Source organism: Medicago sativa, chromosome 7 (assembly GCF_051527215.1).
Source record: "Medicago sativa cultivar Bolivia chromosome 7, Bolivia_mono, whole genome shotgun sequence".
In the NCBI taxonomy this organism is placed as follows: Eukaryota; Viridiplantae; Streptophyta; class Magnoliopsida; order Fabales; family Fabaceae; genus Medicago; species Medicago sativa.
The window spans coordinates 73,953,250-73,974,424 of NC_140755.1; the positions used below are offsets into that span (position 1 = coordinate 73,953,250).

Sequence of the window (21,175 nt, forward strand, 5' to 3'; positions counted from 1 at the left end):
GTCCAGATGATCCTTCAACTCAGACAGCGTGACATCATTTTAAATCCTAAATTGATTGGGTTTTTCTCCATTGTGGTAAACTACAACTAATTTGGTATTCAAATCAATGACTGAAGTGTCCATAATTATTTAGTGTGGTTTAAGGTATATGAACAAGCAAACAAAGTTATAAATATTTATGTGCATCGTGGACCACCAAAACTGGCGGGGCAATATGGACCACATAAAAATCATGTACTTGAGTGGTTTAGTTTATATAATCTGAACTATTGCTCATCCTACAAAGCACGAGTTTTAATAATTTTGTGTAATAAACTTTTGTTCATGTAAATGTACTGCAAAAATTATGATCTATTAATAAAATGAGAAATTGATTCATTTTTATCACTATATATTAATTTTATTTTTGGTCATTTTCAATTATGTCTTCTAAATATCATATAACAATGATGTTGTGTAAAAAGGCTATTTTGAAAAAAGATAGGGCGCGTGAATAACACATAAGATGGAAACAATAATAATAATAATATTATAAGAAGGGGTCCCAATTTATCAATACAAACGGACTGCCCCTTTTATTTTATTTTTCAATCAACAGGACCATCCTCTTGAGGACTTGTGGAGGGGATTTTCGCGACGGGCCGAGAAGGTGAAGGAAAATTCTTTGGAATAATATTTTTTAAGTTATATTTACTAATTTATGTTTAAGTTATACATATACACCTTTTCTTTCAAAAAAAAAAATCATACATATATATACCTTTGTCAAAAAAAAAAATTATACATATATACGGGAGAAAGCCCTCTCTATAAAAAAAAAAAAAAAAAGTTATACATACACATACATGCATACATATATATACGTACGGAATTTATCACAGTCCTAATATTCAAACTAAAAAAAAAAATTAACATATTATATGTACTAAATTTCCACAATCATAATATTTCCACTAAGAACCTATTTGACACACCGAATAAGTTCTTCCCTTTCACTGATTTTTTTTCAAAATACACCAGAGTTAGAGATTAAATTTCCATTTATTTGTTTTTATGAACTATGGGTATTTGAGTTTCTTTGTTGAAGAGTGTTCCAAAAAGAACGCTCTTCAAGAGGTATTTAGATATGTCTCATTTGATTCAGCTAACAGAGAAAAATAGAGAGAAGAATGCCAAAATAGCATGTTGTAGTTTCTTGGAGTGATGAAGTGTTACGGAAGAACGCTATTCAACTCTAGTTTGATTTGTTCTGTCAAAAAAAAAAAACTTTATTCTGATTTGGAAATAAATTCACATCCAATGGCTATGGTTGCTACCTAGTATGACCTTATCAATTATGCTATTGTTAGTGATATTTCAGAAACAACCAAGTTTCGAGTTATAAAGATGTAAAAGAAATTAACCATATAGATTTTTTTTTTTAAACAAAAAAATGACAGATTTAATTAACTAAATCATGAAAATACAAAGCATTTGTTGCTATTGGCACCTCTTCTATCCAGACCACATTAGGTTCTGTATGGGCTAAATGGGCCAAACTATCTGCTGTCTTATTACCCAATCTATGGATATATCTAAAATAACACTTGTCAAAAGCAGATTGGAGCATTTGGATTTCCTTTATAAAGGAACCAAGATAAGATCTATCTTTTAGCCTTTCATTTTGAATTAACCGAATCAGAGTTTGATTGTCTCCTTCGAAAACCATTTGCTTGAAACCACAATCCTTGGCTAATTGCATCGTTCTCATCATGGCGCATGCTTCAGCCGAGATGATATCTTCAAAACCGGGTTGCTTCCAGGTAGCAGCTACCATGACTAGCCCTTCTTCGTTTCTAATAATCGCTCCAAGACCCCAACAACCTGCATCCTTCACACTAGCGTCGCAGTTTGCTTTGTAGAAGTCCGGTTCCGGCCTAAGCCATCTAGAGTTGCTAGAAACCTGCTGACAAGGTGGCGCTGTGTGAGGGGAAGAAACTGAAGCAGAGTTCGCTGGGCAGGAGGTGGCAGGATTATTTGCTAAGATAAAATCCTTTATGCTGCTGGAAGCTCAGGTAATAATCTCATCCTCAGGTACAATTCTTTCTTCAAAAACACTAAGGTTTCTCGCAAACCAGATCGAATAAGTAATAGCTGCAACTTGAATAATTAAATTATCATCTTTATGAGTCAAAATATCATATAGCCAATTCTCAAAATTGGGATTAATCTGGTCTTGGAAGTTGATGTTTAGACTTGAGCCGAACCAAACTTTGAGGCTGTTTGGACAAGTCATAAAGGTGTGAGTAGTGGTTTCCAATTTACTGTTACATCTGGGACAAAGGATAGAACAAGGGTGTCCCCTTTTTCTTAGTTCACTTCGGACAGGAAGTGTAGTTTGAAGAATCCTCCATAGTAACATTTTGTGCCTAGGTATGGTATGAAGAGACCAAAGTCTCTTCCATAAGTGAAGGTTAGAGTTACTACTAGAAGGATTGAGGTTCTGTTGATTTTGCCAATCCTTGATAGCCCTATAGCCACTCTTAACAGTATAGATATCATTGGGTTCAAACATCCACATCAGTTCACCCTTGTTGTTGCTAGAGATAATGGGAATTTGTTCAATGTGCTCCTTATCTATAGATAGAAAATGATTGCTGAGGTATTCTGAATCCCACCTGAGAGGGTCAGAGAGAATTAAATTATTCACAGTTTTGGCTTGTGAGTTCTCCTCGGTAGGAGTGAAAACCTTGAAATTCTTATGACCAGGAACCCAATTATCCTTCCATATATTGATGTTACTTCCATCACCAATTTTCCAGCAACTCCCCTTATTGATAACCCAAAGAGAGGCCTGAATGCTTCTCCATGCATAGCTGGGGTTACACCCTATAGGAGCCTGTAGGACATCTGTAAGAGGGTAATATTTTGCCTTAAAAACCTTGGCAATAAGAGAAGAGGGATTGGTATGAAATCTCCAGGCTTGTTTAGCTAACATAGCTAAATTAAACTCTCTAAGAGTTTTAAATCCCATACCACCTGTATGTTTGGATTTAAAAAGATTCTCTTTCTTAGTCCAATGAATTTTCCTAGTTGCTCCATTAGATCCCCACCAAAAGGCACAAACATCCTTTTCAATCTTGTTGCAGAGGCCTTTAGGAAGTAAAAAACAGCTCATATAGTAGGTAGGAATAGCTTGAGCTACTACCCTGATGAGAACTCCTCTGCCGTCAAATGAGAGACTCTTTTCTTTCCACCCCTTCAGCTTTTTCCAAATCTTATCCATGAGAAGGTTGAAATCTTGATCTTTAGATCTGCCAAAATGAGTTGGCATGCCTAAGTATTTATTGATATTATCACTGATTTTGACAGGGAGAATGTCTTGGAAGCTTTTTTTTATAGTCCATAGAGATGTTAGGACTAAAAATCATCTCTGATTTGTCCATATTGACCTGTTGTCCAGATGCATTTTGATAGGTCTTAAGAATATTCATGATAGCAATAGCATCTTCAGGTTTTGCCCTACAAAATAAGATACTATCATCAGCATAGAGAAGGTGAGAGATGGCAGGGGCATTGGTGGCTATAGATATTCCATGGAGAATACCATCTTGTTGGCTTTTATTGATAAGCCCTGAAAGAACCTCAGCACAGAGGATATAAAGGTAGGGAGATAAAGGATCTCCTTGCCTAATACCCCTCTTAGGCTGAAAAAAATCTGTGGGCTGACCATTTATCAAAACAGAAAAAGACACAGTTCTGATACAACTCATAATTGTTTTGACAAGATTACTAGGAAAACCCATGGAAAGTAAAGTATGTTCACTAAAATTCCACTCTAAACTATCATAAGCCTTAGCAATATCCAATTTTATACCAACAAAACCATTGTTTTTTTTCCTGGGTTTTTTTAAGGTAATGAAAGGTTTCAAACACAATTAGAGAATTGTCTGTAATTAGTCTTCCAGGAAGAAAAGCACTTTGGTTATCATGTACAATGTTTGGAAGGATTTGTTTAACCCTATTAGCTATAGTTTTGGTAATGATTTTTAAAATAACATTACAAAGGCTAATAGGTCTATAGTCAGAGGGAGAATTAGGGGAAGTGATTTTAGGAATGAGACTTATATAGGTTTTGTTGATAGATAGCATAGATTCACCCTTGTTAAGGATGTTTAGAATGTAGTCAAGAATGTCAGGACCAATAATTTCCCAATATAGATTATGTTTTAAACATGTTGCTAAAAAAAAAGGTTTTAAACATGTTTTTGTCCTATAAATATATCAATTTTTTATTTTAGTCCCCAAACAATTTTCACCACCAATGTTTTAAACATGTTTTTATCCTTATAAATATATCAATTTTTTATTTTAGTCCCCAAACAATTTTCACCACCACTTTTAGTCACTTTTTTTAAGTCAATTCTTGTATAGCCTTCATATTTTAGAATATTATAAAAATCTCTCACCAAAAAATGATTATTTTACAAAACATAAATTAAATATGAATTTCTAACAAATCATAAATAATTCATATCTAATTTATATTTTGTTAAAAAAAATTGGAGAAATTCTTATAATATTCTAAACCTATCTGAAAATTTTCATTAAAAAGGCTAAATATGAGTTGACTTAATAGTAGGGATAAAATATGATGATTGAAAACTTTTAGGGACTAAAAGTTAAAAAAAAAATAGAGGGACTAAAATGAAAATTTGTTATATTTACAGAAAAAAATCATATTTAACCTTAAAATATATAAAGATGAGAAAGAGAAAGCGAAACTGCTAGATATTTAAATAATTGTTTTAGTGCAAGTGAAGAGCCTTAGACCTAAAAGATTTTTTAAACAATAGAGAAAATAATATGCAAAAGGAAGCCCAATTACGCAATACTCACTCTTAGGAAAAAATGGTAGAAAATATATTGAGGAATATTTTAATTTTTTTATTTTTCTTTTCATTGGTTTTTTCTTTTCATGGGTTATGCTTATCCCTCACTTTTTTTTTTGTTTTTTATTTTATCTTTAATAAATTTTTGACTTAGGAAAAAAAAATATTTATTGGAAATAATGGTAGAGAGATCCTCTTTCCATATGAAGGAATGAAGACGGTTGATGTGGAAGTATGACTTGGGAGCATATAAGCCAAATCTTATTCAACATTTGCACGATTTTCGTTTTACTATTTACAATAAAAATTTCAAGTATTACTTGTGAATAAAAGTCTCCATAAATGTAAAGAGGCAATTGATCACGTTAATTTTTATCTTATTATTTAATTCACCAAAAAAAAAAATATCGCTCTCGTTCAGGTCAAGTATGATACAACATTTGATCAATAAATATGCTATGACTTATGAGAAGTTACTGAGGTATTCACCCTTCCTAAAAATTATTAGATTATTTTCTCTACTTTACCTCATTATCCTTTGATTGAGGAGGATCAAACACCTTGTGTTTCTTAGCTGGAGGGCCCTTCCCTCTTGGGCACAAACAATATAATTTGGGAGACGACTGTTGTATCCATTGGCTGGGAAACCAACGAAGGAGATCTAATTGGAGCTATTTCATTTTTTTTTTCAGATTTGAATATTTGAGTAAATTTTGACATTAGTCTTTATAAAAAATAAGGATTCTTATTTAGTCTTCGAAAAATGAAGGAAAAAAATAATTGGTTTGGTTTTTGTCAAAAAAGAAAAATGACGGTCTAAAAAAAACATAAAAATGAGTTATAGTCTTTTTTCTTCAGAATAATTTTTATAATAAATTGGTCCATATTTAGAAACTACATACTTTAACAATTATTGATTTGCGTAAACAATTAAAAGATTCAAATATTTGTAAAAAAAAATATTATACTCTAGTAGTTCACGAGTTTTAATTAAAGACTAATTATTCAAGGGAATCCAAATTAATTTTCATATCCAAAAAATCATATGTCTGACTTTATTTGATTTTCTTGCACAATGCATACATCGTAGAGTGTTTATGATTCCCCAAGAATGATTTTTTTTTCCCTACAAATATAAACATAGATATTTGAATTTTTGTCGTGTTAGATATCTACTTCCTTATATATTATTATAAGTTGTTTTGACATTTTCACATATATTAAAAAATATAGTTAATTTTGTATTAGAAAACGAAATTATATGTAATTTTATAAAATTATCATTTATAAATGACATGTGAAAGAAAGATTAAACAAATAAACAAGAAAAAAGCATAATAAAAAAAATAACGTTAATGATGCATGGATATCGTAAAATGATATACTCTTGAGAGAGTATAACCATAGCTTTAAAACTTGGCTCGGTCATATTGTCTTGGCAGAGATACTTGGTCCTTGGTTAATGGTCGAATCACTGAGTCATTGGTTGAACTGCATAACTTAATCAGATTAAATCGAATGACTCGGTTAGATGATTCATTCTTAAGATTAAATTTTTATAGGTATTTTACAAGATTAAATCAGAGTGAACTGATGACTCGACCACTTAAAAAGTAAAAAACTTACACGTATTTGTATTTTATATATTAATATTTGTATAGCTATAATTTTTTAAAGAAATAGATTTTGTTTTGTATATTTATCAATATTAATATTATATGTAGATTTTCTAAACAAAAATTAATGTATATTTTCTTTTGAGGGGAGAGATGATATGTATATGATTATTGTGTAATTATTATATTTAAAAATGATGTGCTTTTTTAAAGAAAGAAAAACTATGTGTTGTTCCTGAAAAGATGAAGATGTATTATACTTAAAGCATATGTAATATACTTCATTTTGTTGACTAGTATTAAACCGTGCATTATGGAGCTAATTAACGACTAAGTATGACAATAAATATAAAAAAATTATTAAACGGGATAGCCCGAAAACCGGCCAAATCACCAGTTTTTAGTGAGTCTCGCCGATTTGTACTGGTTTAATTACATTGCCGATCTGATATATAGTTCAAACCGGCGTGCCCACCGGTTCGATCGGCCAGTCATAACCAGTTTTTAAAACTATCACAATAACAAAAGAAAATATTTTATCCAAAATGACATTTAATAAAATACAAAGAGAATATTTTTTTTTTATTTTGATGATTTGTTTACTCTTGAGATATTGATCGTGCTCCTTGCACAGTAAATGTTAAATATTGGAAGCTGAATTGCCGTCTATTCTCTAATCTCTATAAATAGCCATTAATTAGATAGGCACCATAACACAACCATCCACCTCTTCCAAAATAGTTGAATTGCATTTCCTCTTCCAAAATTTCCAAATCATGGTCAGTTCAATGTTTGTCAAGGTTACTTGTTTGGCTATGATATGCTTGGTTTTGGGCATTCCACTGGCCAATGCTGTCATTACATGTCCTGGCGCGGATATAACTTTAATGCCATGCCTTTCATACGTAGCACGCCCAACTCAATGGCCCCCTCTACAATGTTGCACTGCGGTTCTCGACCTAACTGCCCGAGCCGTAACTCGCGAAGATCGTCAAGCTGTTTGCAAATGCCTCTTAGGCCTTATGAATGGCATACCTGGACTCGATCTTACTGCCTTTGCTGCCGTCCCTATTCTCTGTGCTGCTAACATAGGCTATATTATTAGCCCTAACATGAACTGCAACTCGTACATCTCTCACCATCAACCCTCTTTTTCTATTTCATATATACATTATTCCATAAAATATATACAATATGCCGTGTTGATAATATATGTTAGGGATTAAATAAGATTCACACATGCATGAGTGTCCATATATATATATATATATATATATATATATATATATATATATATATATATATATATTTGCGCGTGTGTTTTAGGAACCATTTATAAAGAAAACTACAGTATAAACTCTATAAATTAATAATGTTAGGACCGGAGAAATTTATTAATTTAGAGAGTTATTAATTTACCGATAAATTAATAATTATTAATTTAAAGATTTTTTAAGTAAGCACTTATGGCGTCGAACACTCTTCACAACTTTATGATACAATACAAAAATACAACACCTGAGCTATTGGATGCAATAAGAAAAGTTAGAGATGAGCTCCAAACAGACTTGAACTTTAAAGGAAAACAAACAACTATTGAATCATATTTCAATAGAGTGTGTAATATATTTTGTTCAGTTTCTATGAATTATTAATTTATGATTTTCTTGGGACCGAAAATTATAAAGGGATCTTCCGAAAAATTATTATCTTATTATTTTATCGAGTTTTTCAATTTTTTACATTGGCCCAAGTCGGGACCGGACAAATTTATTATTTTAGAGAGTTTATTAATTTACCGAGTATTAATTTAAAGAGTTTCTACTGTAATATCAATTTAACTTTACTAATTGCAGGGTAAACTAGTATGGAGCAGCTTGAAGGGTTAGTGCTGAATGAATAAGTAATACTTGGTTTGTGGTAAAACCAATACAGACAGAATAAAGGAGATGATGTTACTCTTACAAAAAAAATGGTTTAATTTCTTCGATTGTAAGTTGTAACCGAAATATATAATTAAATAAAATCTGAAATATTTTCTTGGCTCTCAAAAATCCCTCTTTAGTGCCTTGGAGATTAAGAAAGAGATGGCTGAACTGTTTGCATTTAACCCTTAGCATGAATTTTATGGCTACTCATATTTATAGGGAGGGTAATCAATGTGCGGACACTCTAGCTAGTTTTGGCTTTAATGTTAGCAATTTTACGGTTTGGACGGAAATCCCTGATTGCATCAGGGCTGAATACGGCAAAAATAGGCTAGGGTTACCCTTGTTTAGATTTGTTCCTCATTATGGAGGTTTTGGTTTCATCCCCCTCCTTCCTTTGTACTTTGCTAGCTACTTTGTTATGTTAAAAAAAAAAAAAAACTGAAATATTTCAATTCAAAATAATCAATATCTTATGGACATTTGGATTTACTATCATCTCTCTTAATTCTTACATTGAATTGAATTAGTTACATTTTACTGTAATTATCACTATAGTGCGTACCTGTATGATGCACAAAGTTAATTCTATTGAGAGTAATATTTAATAGATTATAAAATAGTGACAAAATAAAAGATAAACAATCTTAATCGGATTATCTATTGGGAAGAAGATCAAAAGGGGGTGGGGGTTACATTATAATGAACCAGCAATTTTTTTTTAATTGTACCTTGTTTGATTTTCTCAAACATTTTCATTATTCCTTTGAGAGCCTTTTCCTATTGTTCTAGTCTTTTTCTTTGAAACGTGTACTTGTGAGCCATCGTCTTTTTTCATTGTTACATAACTCACAATTAGCGAAAACTATAAGGGCACTTGACCCTCTACATTTATGAATTAAAATAAAGAAGGGGGTGATATTAATTTGGCAAACGATCCTATGAGAGACATGGGAATTTAGAAATGACAAGATTTTTCAACAATGTAGTAGTTTATGTGGTTGTTGAAATTTGGAACCTAACTCATGCTTACAAATCCGGCTTGTGAGGTGAGGAGTACCTCCTCTTTATAAACTCTCATCAAGAGTCTCATCTATCCGATATGGAACTTGGATTTTTCCCAATAGTGGTGGAGGTGGTGCCATACAACATTTTAACCATATGACATTCTGTCTAATGTGAACAACACCCTAAACACCAAACTTTCCAATTTCATTGAGAATGGTAATTGGATGATTCCAATGCATGCGAAGGATGGATTATTAACAACAAAAGAGACTTATCGTCATCTTTTTTCCAAAGGGTCATGCTGTCCCTTGGGACCAATACAAAAGGACCGTCCTCATGTTGATTGCCCTTTTTTTTTCAATACAAAAGGATTGCCCTTTTTTTTTCAAACAAATTAAGAACCGTCCTCATGAGGACCTGTCGGGGGGCTTTTCGCGGCAGGCCGAGAAGGTGAAGGAAAGTTCTTTGGAGTAATCCTTTTCTTTTCTTCATGTGTTTCCTATTAAATAAGTTGATTCTATATGAAATATATCATTAAATATGAGTTGATATTCAAACCTTAATTTTCTACATTGTAAAAGTCCAATCTTTATGCTGAACCTGACTCCCATTTGATCCTCAATTAATTACCGTATTTGAAAATTAACTTGTGAGGACACTCAAAAGTACCATCTAAATCCCTTTAATGAAACTGTAATAAGATTTTTTAATGATTAATGAAAAAAAAAGCTTGCTAACAAGTGCGCTTAGGGTATTGTTTAAAGTATTTTTTGGTGGTGGCCGGGGTTTGAACCCCGGACCTTGCATATTTTATGCATTGTTTAAATTATTGAAAATATTAAAGGGGGCTTATGACACTCGTTAGAAAAACCCATAAATTAAAAAAATAGTAATGGAAATCATATCATTCTAATTTGTGGATAATTTGTTTTAGAGTCTAATTCATAGGGAAATTCTAACATGTGCCATAAGACACATGTTAAGGGACCAAATATAGAAATTATGTGTTGGAAATTATGACAATTTATTTCTCAAAATTTTGCTAATTTTTATTTCTCAATAAATACTTATTATTTTTAAAATCCTTAACATTACTATTTTTTCTCAATAAATCCTTATCATGTAAGTAATATAAATACTTACTAATTTCTATTATTGAATTATCCAAAAAGTTACTTTTGAAGTTATATATATACCTTTGTCAATATATATGGGATTTACTAGAACACACCCACTAATTTTTATGTGGGAGTGTTTTAGCAAACTACACCTTAAGGTGCATTTAACTACTTTTTAGTTATTACTTGCTAAAACACACCTTCTACAAAATAAGTGGGTGTATTCTAGCAAATGCCTATAGGAGTTGCTAACATACACCCACTTATTTTTTTAAGAAGGTGTGTTTTAGCAACATTCACCTTAAGGTGCATTTAACAACTTTTTAGTTATATCTTTGCTAAAACACACCTTAATAAAAACTAGTGGGTGCATCCTAGCAAACCCCTACATACATATATATATAATTTATCACAGTCCTAATATTCAAACTAATAAAAAAAAATTGTCACCATATCAAAAGTACTAAATTTCCACAATCATAATATTTTCACTAGGAACTTATTAGACACACAAAATAAGTTCTTTCCGTTCAACCGATTGTTTTTCTATATACACAAGAGTTAGATATTGAATTTCCGTTTATTTGTGTGATGAACTATGAGTATTTGAGTTTCTTTGTTAAAGAGTGTTCAAAAAGAATGTTCTTCATGAGGTATTTAGATCTATCTCATTTGATTCATAATACATAAAAATAGAGAGAAGAATACCAAAATATGCATCTTATAGGTTCTTGGAATGAAGAAGTGTTACGGGGGAAAGCTATTCAACTCTATTCGGATTTGGAAATAAATTCACATCCAATGGCTATATGGTTGCTAGCTAGTATGACCTTATCAAATGCTATTATTACTGATATTTCAGAAACAACAAGTTATAAAGATGTAAAAGAAATTAGGCATATAGATTATGTATTAAATATGTTTTTATCTTTTATCTTTATAAATATATCAATTTTTCATTTTAGTCCGTCTTTTTTTTTTTAAACTTTTAGTCTCCCAAACAATTTTCACCATCACTTTTAGTCCCTTCTTTTAAGTCAACTCTTGCATAGCCTTCATATTTTAGAATATTATAAGAATCTCTCACCAAATAATTGATTATTTTACAAAACACAAATTAAATATGAATTTCTAACAAAACATAAATATTTCATATTAATTTATATTTTAGTCCCTTCTTTATTTTTTATTTTTCTTTCCATTGTTTTTTTTTTTTTATCTTTTCATGGGTTAGACTTATCCCTTACTTTATTTTTTTTTTGTTTTTTATTTTATGTTTAATAAATTTTTGTCTTAGGAAAACAAAAATAACTATGGGAAATAATCAATGGTGTTGCCAGGACCCTGGATCAGGGGGTTCAAACTTTTGAACTTTATTTAATCTATACTATATATAAAGAAAATACATTGTTGGCTGGCTTTTTCCTTTCTTAATTTTACCTTCCATTTAAATTATTTTATTTACTATTTTATCCATTTTATAATACTGCTTAAATTATTAATTAAAAAATTAGTTAATATACCATTAAAATAGAAACCACCTCACTATAATAGAATAATATTATCGAGAACAATATATAAGAGGAATGGGAGATTTTGGGCGAGGTTTTTTATTATTTCAATTATACCCCTAAATAAATTCTCCTGTAATAATGATATATTGCTAGTGTCATTGAAAAAATAAGTGTGTAAACGTTATAAACATCTATACATATAATTTTAATCAAAATACTAACTAATTTTAAATAAATTCTACATGTGTTTTATCATTAATCATTCTGGTTCTCGAATCCATTTTTAAATAATTAATGTTGTGCTCAAAAGTGTTTTTTATTGGTTAACTTAGTCTATAAAATTATTAACAAAAGAAGTATTATAGTTTGTTTGCAATTTCAATATATTTAAAAAATAGTGATAATGTCTCACATATTCAGAAATCAAAATAGTTGTTTGGACTTCATGCTTTTGCGTTTGGGAGAAAATTAAAAACAACAAAATAAAACTAAATGAATAACAACGAAAAATAACAAAGCTAGTCAGTCTTAACATTTTAAAAGCTGATCCGCGTAGCTGATACAATATGGTGTGAGAGAGAGAGAGAGAGAGAAAAACTTTACATGATTGGTTCAATATAGGGTGCAAAGCAAGACTTTGAGGGGATTCAAGATACATAATAGATGGAATAATAGGTGTAAATTTAAAATCTGAGGGGGTTCACTTGAATCCCCTGGTTTGTATGTAGCTCCGCCAATGGAAATAATATCATTCAAAAAAAAACTATGGGAAATAATAGTGGAGAGATCCTTTTCCATATGAAGGAATGAAGACGGCTGATTTGGAAGTATAACTTGGGAGCGTATAAGCCAAATCTTATTCAACATTGCACGATTTTCGTTTTACTATTTACAATAAAAATTTCAGGTAATATTACTTGTGAATAAAAGTCTCCATTAATGTAAAGAGGCAATTGATCACGTTAATTTGTATCTTATTATATTATTTAATTCACCAAAAAAGTATATCACGTTCAGTTGAAGTACGACACAGTATTTGGTCAATAAATATGCTATGAGAAGTTTTTGAGGTATTCACCCTTTCTACAAATTAAAAATGAAAATTGATGTATACACATTTGCTTAGGCTGAAAAACACATGTAAAGGCAGTTAACTGCCGAATTATAGAACCGGCTGCAGTTAACCACCTAGGAAAACTTCTGCAGTTAACTACCGAGGAAAACTTCGGCAGTTAACTGCCGAGGAAACTTCAAACCTGTTTTTTTTTTTACAAAAACCATAAATTTTCATTATTAATATTAATTGATTTTGAATGTTTCAATCATTATTTTGGTACGTTTCAAACAATTGCAGTATGTACTTATGCATATATATGATATGTTCCATGGGCAAAAGTTATGGTGCATAAGCCATTTGCTTATGCACCATGCATAAGGACTTCCCAACCATTAGATTTATTGGACACTTGTAATAATCCTAGCCTTCATCTCTCTCAGCATTCCACTCGTAGAGCAACCCCTTCATCTCTCTCTGCATTCCTCTCTCAACCGACCACCTCCACCACACCCTCCATCCTCCGTCCACCCCATCGCCGACACTTCCGTTCCTCCACCGCCGTCAACTCCGTTCCCCACCGTTGTCACCTCCGTCATTGTCCTCTGCCTTCTTTCTCTTTGGCTCAAATTCAATGGCGCCTTCTTTTGTTGCTTCCGATTCAGCGGATTCGTCTCCCCTGTCTTCTCCGGCGAAGGTTTCTTCCCCAAAACCTAATTCCTCTTCTAACAAACAGGATTATCCAGATCCATACTACATCCATCCAAACGAGAATATGTCGCTCGTTCTCGTTTTGTTAGTTTGTTGATGGTTCGATTCGAAAGCCTTCCAGTACCGATCCAACGTGAGGATGAAAATTCTCCCAATTCCATGTCTCAAAAGTGTAATAAAAAAAATCTTCTGATAAGGCTGGAAAATAAAGAGAGACATGTTCTTCATCAAAACAAAATCTTCATCGAAGTGCATCTTTGTGGGATTTCTTTATTGGAAATTTTCCACTGAGAGAAGATTGTGGAGTTAAATTGGAAAATCCTTGACACAAAATAAAGAAGATTTATGTGTGCACCAGTAGCTTGAGAAACCTTTGAGCTATTAAGCGTGGAGTAGATGCCTTCATATTTAGGATGTTTGAACTTTGAACCTGGAGGCTGACATACGCAGGTCTTAGATCAGCAGAAAATTCGTACTATTGTATGCTTATTTGTTAAGCTTGTTTTTTGTTGCAGATGCACACCGGTTGTGTTTAACATTTTTTATTTGCTCTTGTATTATGCAGTAAGTGGTGTTATGTTTTAATGTGCAGTCAGGATATTGTCCGTAATGGATTTGTAGTGAAACCTTAAAAAATGAATTGCTGGAAAATATTGTTCATGTTGTTCTTGCTGGAAACCATTCCCACAGCAAAATGGTTTTGGAGTACAGCTCACAGAAACCATTTCTACAGCAAAATGGTTTTGGAGTACAACTCACAAAAACCATTTCTTTCCCCCTCCTCCAATTGTGTCAGTCCAAAACTGAATGATGGCAATGACTCTAGGTCCTTAGTTTTTTTTCACCTGCTGGAAACCATTAAGTACATCTAATGGTTTTGGAGTACAATTCACAGAAACCATTTCCACAGCAAAATGGTTTTGGCATAATTTCATGTTTTCATTTTTTATTACATGTTTTCATTTTATCTAAGACATGTTGAGTATTTTACATGTTAGTGTAAAAAATTTCTGAAAGCTACCAGAAAATGATAACTAATTAACTAACTAACCGTTTTACTTTTTTTTTTGGATAACTCATTAACTTAGTCTAATTATTACTCTCTCCAATTTAAAGTATAAAATATATAAAAATATTAAATATGAATTCCGTCACTTTAATTCCAACTCTTTAAATGTTAGAGACTAACATACATATTTTCATATATTTACCAATAAATTAACGAGTTCATATAATACTAATGTGTGTTTTGTTCAGACAAAAATTGATTTTGACTAAAAGTGACATAAACAAAAAATCTGAAACTGAAAATTAATGAGATAAAAACTCCTAACTTAGAGTTGAAATCAATTCTAAAGGTAAATCAATTATTCTTGGTAACATCGAAATTGTTGAGTATGATTCATATCACTGTTCATGCGTTACCGTTTCATTAATCTTTTGTGCTTAACACAAAGCAGTAATTTTACTACCTCTCCAAAATTGGAAGCAAACACACGAAGTATCTCCTTGAAAAGTGATACTTTGAGAAGTTTTCTTTTGTTTTCGGATTTGGGGGGTGTAGAAAGCAATTCTGTTGGGCTACAAGTTAATGGGCTGGACTTATGCATGGTGCATAAGGATTTTCCTTATGCACCATAACCACACCCTGTTCCATGGAGGTTTTGCACTGGTGTTTGGACATTGATTGATTATTACAAAAATGAAAGACTAGATCTGATACTGTAATTTGTTATATTGTATAAGATCTGATACAATACATTGACTATGTACAGTTTCATCTATTATGCATTCGTATATTAATATTTTGCAGGATGAGTTTGAAAAAAAGATTATTGAGAGGGATTCACATGAGGAGGCACTAAGGGGTGATGTTTCCAGCCATGAAAGTGACAACATTATCTTCTTAGATGTTGGAGGAGTAAATAAGAAAGTTTGTATATATGGTGTGGAAATGTTAAAAATTGTTTCTTATGAAACTTATTTTGAATGTTTCCTTATGACTCTTAATGTATATATTTTGAGAGTGTTGAACAATTGTTGTAAATTTATTGAGAGTTTTTTTTTATGACTTTGTCATTAATTAGCTACATTTATGCACGGTATGATAGTAAACATAAAAAATTATTAAATAGGATTGTCCGAAAACCAACAGAATCACTGGTTTTTAGCAAGTTTCGCCGATTTTTACCAGTTTAATTACATGGCCGATCCGATATGTAGCTCGAACCGACATACCCACTGATTCGACCGGCCGGTACGAGCCGGTTTTTAGAACTATCACTATAACAAAAAAAAAATATTTTATCCAAAATGACATTTAATAAAATACAAAGGGAATATATATTTTTATTTGATGAGTGTTTACTCTTGAAATATTGATCGTGCTCCTTACACAGTAAATGTAATTTTTTTTTTTTGAGAGAATAAATGTAAAATATTGGAAGCTGAGTTTCCGTCTATTCTCTAATCTCTATTAATAGCCATTAATTAGATAGGCACCATAACACAACCATTCACCAATCTACACTCACTAACACACTAGAATTGCATTTCCAAATCATTGGCTAGTTCAATGCTTACCAAGGTTACTTGTTTGGCTATGATATGCTCGGTTTTGGGCTTCCCACTAGCCAATGCGGACCCTTCATGTCCATGTGTTCCGTACACAACACACCCAGGTCCACCCATCTCTCCCCCTGAACCATGTTGCAATGCGGTTAAGACTTTAAATGACCAATCCAAAACTCCCCAAGATCGTCGAGATGTTTGCGGTCGCCTCAAATCCATGATTGGCGGCATACCTGCACTCAATCTTCCTGCTGTTGCTTCCCTCCCTAAAGACTGTGGTGTTGACATAGGCTATATTATTAGCCCTGACATGGACTGCAGCAAGTACATCTCTCACCATCAACCCTCTTTTTCTATTTCATATATACATTATTCCATAAAATATATACAATATGCCGTGACGATGTACATTTACAATATATGTTAGGGATTAAAAAAGATTCACACATGCATGAGTGTGCATATATATATATATATATATATATATATATCTATATATATATATATACACATATATATATATACATATATATATATACATACATATATATATATATATACATATATATATAGATACATATATATATAGATATATATATACACATATATATATACATATATATATATATATATATATATATATATATATATATATATTTGCGCGTGTGTTTTAGGAACCATTTATAAAGAAAACTAATATCAATTTAACTTTACTAATTGCAGGGTAAACTAGTATGGAGCAGCTTGAAGGGTTAGTGCTGAATGAATAAGTAATACTTGGTTTGTGGTAAAACCAATACAGACAGAATAAAGGAGATGATGTTACTCTTACAAAAAAATGGTTTAATTTCTCCGATTGTAAGCTGTAACCGAAATATATAATTAAATAAAATCTGAAATATTTTCTTGGCTCTCAAAAATCCCTCTTTAGTGCCTTGGAGATTAAGAAAGAGATGGCTGAACTGTTTGCATTTAACCCTTAGCATGAATTTTATGGCTACCCATATTTATAGGGAGGGTAATCAATGTGCGGACACTCTAGCTAGTTTTCGCTTTAATGGCTTTACAGTTTGGACGGAAATCCCTGATTCCATCAGAGCTGAATACGGCAAAAATAGGCTAGGGTTACCCTTGTTTAGATTTGTTCCTCATTAAGGAGGTTTTGGTTTCATCCCCTTCCTTCCTTTGTATTTTCTAGCTACTTTGTTAGGTTAAAAAAAAAACTGAAATATTTCAATTCAAAATAATCAATATCTGATGGACATTTGGATTTACTGTCATCTCTCTTAATTCTTACATTGAATTGAATTAGTTACATTTAACTGTAATTATCACTATAGTGCGTACCTGTATGATGCACGAGGTTAATTCTATTGAGAGTAATATTTAATAGATTATAAAATAGTGACAAAATATTCTGTCAAAAAAAAAAAAAAAATAGTGACAAAATAAAAGATAAACAATCTTAACCGGATTATCTAGAGGGAAGAAGATCAAAACGGGGGTGGGGTTATATGCATTATAATGAACCTGCAAAAAAAAAAAATTAATTGTACCTTGTTTGATTTTCTCAAACATTTTCATTATTCTTTCTGTTTGTGTTCTTTGTCTCTGTGAATATGAGACTATAAATTACTTTTTATTCGCATGCAATTTTTCTTACTCTCTTTGGTTGTGGAATGAAGCTAAGTTTTTGGCATGCAATTAGATTTCTCATCCCCTACATTTCTGATTCAGTGTTGTTTCAGCGCCGATAGGAAACGGCTTGAAGATCGTATATTGGTCGCAGTTATTCATACTCTCAACACCATTTGGATAGTCAAGAACAATTTTAAATTTAAGGGTTAAATATGTTTTTGGTCCCTATAAATATTCCAACTTTTCGTTTTAGTCCTTCTAAAATTTTCCTTCAACTTTTAGTCCCTATAAAACTTTCAATCACTACTTTAGGTCCCTAGTTTTAAGTTAATTTTTGTCTTTTTTTAAAGAAATTTTGTATAAATGTGTAAAATATTGTGAAAGAAATTCCAAAAAAAAAATCAGAATTTTTTAACAAAACACAAATTAAATATGGATTTTTAACCTTCAAAAATATTAAAATTCATATTAAATTCATGTTTTGTTAAACATTCTATATTTTTTTGGATGGGATTCTTATAATATTATGAATTTTTGTGCAAAATTTTATTCAAAAATATGAATTCTACATATGAGTTTACTTTAAATGAGGATCAAAAGTGAAGATGGAAAATTTTGGAGGACTAAAAGTTGAAGAAATTTTTTAGAGGGACTAAAACGAAAAATTGACATATTTATAGAGATTAAAAACATATTTAACCCTAAATTTAGTAACACAAAAATAGTGGTCCAACCTTCTATTACCAAGATTAATACAACTATATTTACAAAAACCATTATAAAAAGGAAAAGACAACACCTCGATTTGCCTTCTCTCTGAACTTGCGTTTTTCTCATGTCCTATTTTTTCTTTCAAAATATTATTTGTTATATAATCTCAACTCCTATTGAGGGATTTTCGAATTATACAATCCAAAATCTACTGAAACCTATAAATGGCTATGTAATTGATATCAAATGTCATTGCTGACAATCTAAAGATCTCCACAAAAACTGAAAAGGAATTCGTTGATGATGATGACTTTCTTGTCTATACTCTTAATTTGATGATTGAATTTATTTGAGATAATTAGATAAGAATATATGTGAATATTGTATGTTGTGATGAACATGTGTAACTGAAGATGGAAAAAGTGATGATATGTTATTTGATGAGAAAAGATGTGATGGTGTATTTATGTAGTAATATGTATAATTGAAGTTGTGATGTTTACAAATGAGTTTTGTTAAGTTTAAGATGTGAATGATGTGAAGTGTGTAAATTATATGCATTATGCGATTTATATGCATTACGTGGATTATGTGCTTTATGTGAATATAAGTGGAGATGAGTATATGGTTATATTTTCTAAATGATGATGTTGGTGTAATTTGATGATTAAGGTAAATTTAGAATGATGTAAGAAGTACTCTTGTATGAATAATGTATTGATTTATGAAAGTATGTATATGTGATATTTGAAATCCTATTATATTATACTTAAATTCGTAGTTTCTTAATGTTGAATGTAACCTTACGCTCCATTGGACGTTTGGTTGACCGCCTCGCCATTTTAAAATGGTGTAGACATGCAAGTTGAGGACGCTTGAGACGGCGAGAGTACAGGGGATTAGCTTAAGGCTTCATATTGGAGTCTAGTCTAGAGCTCTGATTTAGGGCTTTTGGGAGTTGTCTTATTTATATTTTCTGTTGGATTATGTGGAGAACCTTGTGGATTTTTTTGATGTATTTCTGAGATTAAATCATGATGTTGAGACCTTGAGATGATTTTTTTGGAGATTATTATTTATTCTGTTGCGAAACTTTGATGAAAAATGTAATATGCATGTTTTGAGTTTTAATGACGTGGCACCTTGATCATAATATGAATTAATTGTTGTATTTATATTAAATATTATTGGTGGGGTTCAAGGGTGTTACAGCAGGTCCCCCCAATGTAAAGTAGTGGTTCAAGCTTGCATTATCAACATCATCAATGTTATATGGTATTGTAGAAATCAGACAAGGTTCCCAGACAAAGCTACTCATTGGAATTCAGCTATTAATATGATCATTGCTAGAGCTTCCATCTCTGGTAACAATACAAAACAGACTTCAAGAAGTAATATGCATGAATTCTCAATAATGAAAGCTTGCAAGGTTGACATCAGGCCCCCTAGAGCTCCTGTTATTAAAAAGGTAGTTTTGTCTCCTCCCATTACTCCATGGATTAAAGTCAATACATATGGTGCTTCTATCCAGAACCCAATTAGAGCCTCAACTGGTGGTATTTTTAGGAATGAAGAGGGTGTCTGCTTAAGGTGTTTTGCTTAGTTCTTAAGAGTTGGAAATGCTCTCTTTGATGAGCTCTCAACTGCAATGTGTGGTATTGAATTGACTGCTTCAAAAGGATACCTCATTGTCTGGCTTGAATGTGACTCTCCACTGGTTCTACAAGCTTTTGGTTCCACCTCAATAGTCCCATGAAACATAGAGAACATATGGCATAACTGTATGACTACGATTCAGAATATGAGATTTATTGTTTCCCATATATACAGGGAATGCAATGCTTGTGTTGATGGTCTGGAAAACTTTGGCCTCTCCCTGACTTCTTTAGACTTATTTTGGTTTTCTGATGCACCCACCTTTATTAGGGGGGAGTACATTAAAAATAGATGTATCACCTTTTGAGAAGGTTTTGGCCTAGTCCCCCATTTCTATTTTGTACTTTTTTTTATATATGATATGATCAGAGGCTCTTTGCATGTTTTTACTAAAAAAAATTAAAAAACTAAATAACATAATCCAACAACATAAAATAAAAATAAACAACAAAACATAATAAATCTTGAATGAGCCAAACTAACTTCTTCGTCTGGTTTTTGCATGAGAGCCCTTATTTCTTCATATATTTTGAGCTGGATAATTTTTTTTCGAATATCTTCGAAAGTTCTGACCAAGGAAGTTTCCAACTTAAATGGGTTCTCAGCTCGTCGTTCCCGGGTTTCATCTGGTTGAATTGGACGCTTCCAAATGAGACAATCGATGGCCATCGAAAGCATGAGTTTTAATAATTTTGTCTAATAAACTTCAATGTAAATGTAAATGTACTATGAAAAATATGATCTATTAATGAAATGAAAAATTGATTCATTTCTGTCTC

At 31.6% G+C, this 21,175-nt stretch overlaps 2 protein-coding genes across 2 annotated transcripts; both read left to right on the forward strand.

The window, feature by feature from the left end:
• The first annotated feature begins 7,220 nt into the window (after positions 1-7,220).
• Positions 7,221-8,353, forward strand: LOC146908360 (non-specific lipid-transfer protein-like). Its single transcript, XM_085729262.1, has 2 exons — positions 7,221-7,613; positions 8,344-8,353. Exons 1-2 carry the CDS (start codon positions 7,264-7,266, stop codon positions 8,351-8,353), a joined length of 360 nt encoding a protein of 119 aa, XP_085585388.1. The 5' UTR covers positions 7,221-7,263.
• An 8,036-nt stretch (positions 8,354-16,389) lies between these two features.
• LOC146908361 (uncharacterized) lies at positions 16,390-20,343 on the forward strand. The gene is made up of 2 exons (XM_085729263.1): positions 16,390-16,796; positions 20,025-20,343. Exons 1-2 carry the CDS (start codon positions 16,396-16,398, stop codon positions 20,341-20,343), a joined length of 720 nt encoding a protein of 239 aa, XP_085585389.1. The 5' UTR covers positions 16,390-16,395.
• The last annotated feature ends 832 nt before the right edge of the window (positions 20,344-21,175 follow it).

Coding starts and splice junctions, on each gene's coding strand:
- LOC146908360 (XM_085729262.1), top strand. CDS start 7,264: ATGGTCAGTTCAATGTTTGTCAAGGTTACTTGTTTGGCTATGATATGC.
- LOC146908361 (XM_085729263.1), top strand. CDS start 16,396: ATGCTTACCAAGGTTACTTGTTTGGCTATGATATGCTCGGTTTTGGGC. Junction 16,797..20,024: donor ATACAATATGCCGTGACGAT/GTACATTTACAA, acceptor ATGGTATTGTAG/AAATCAGACAAGGTTCCCAG.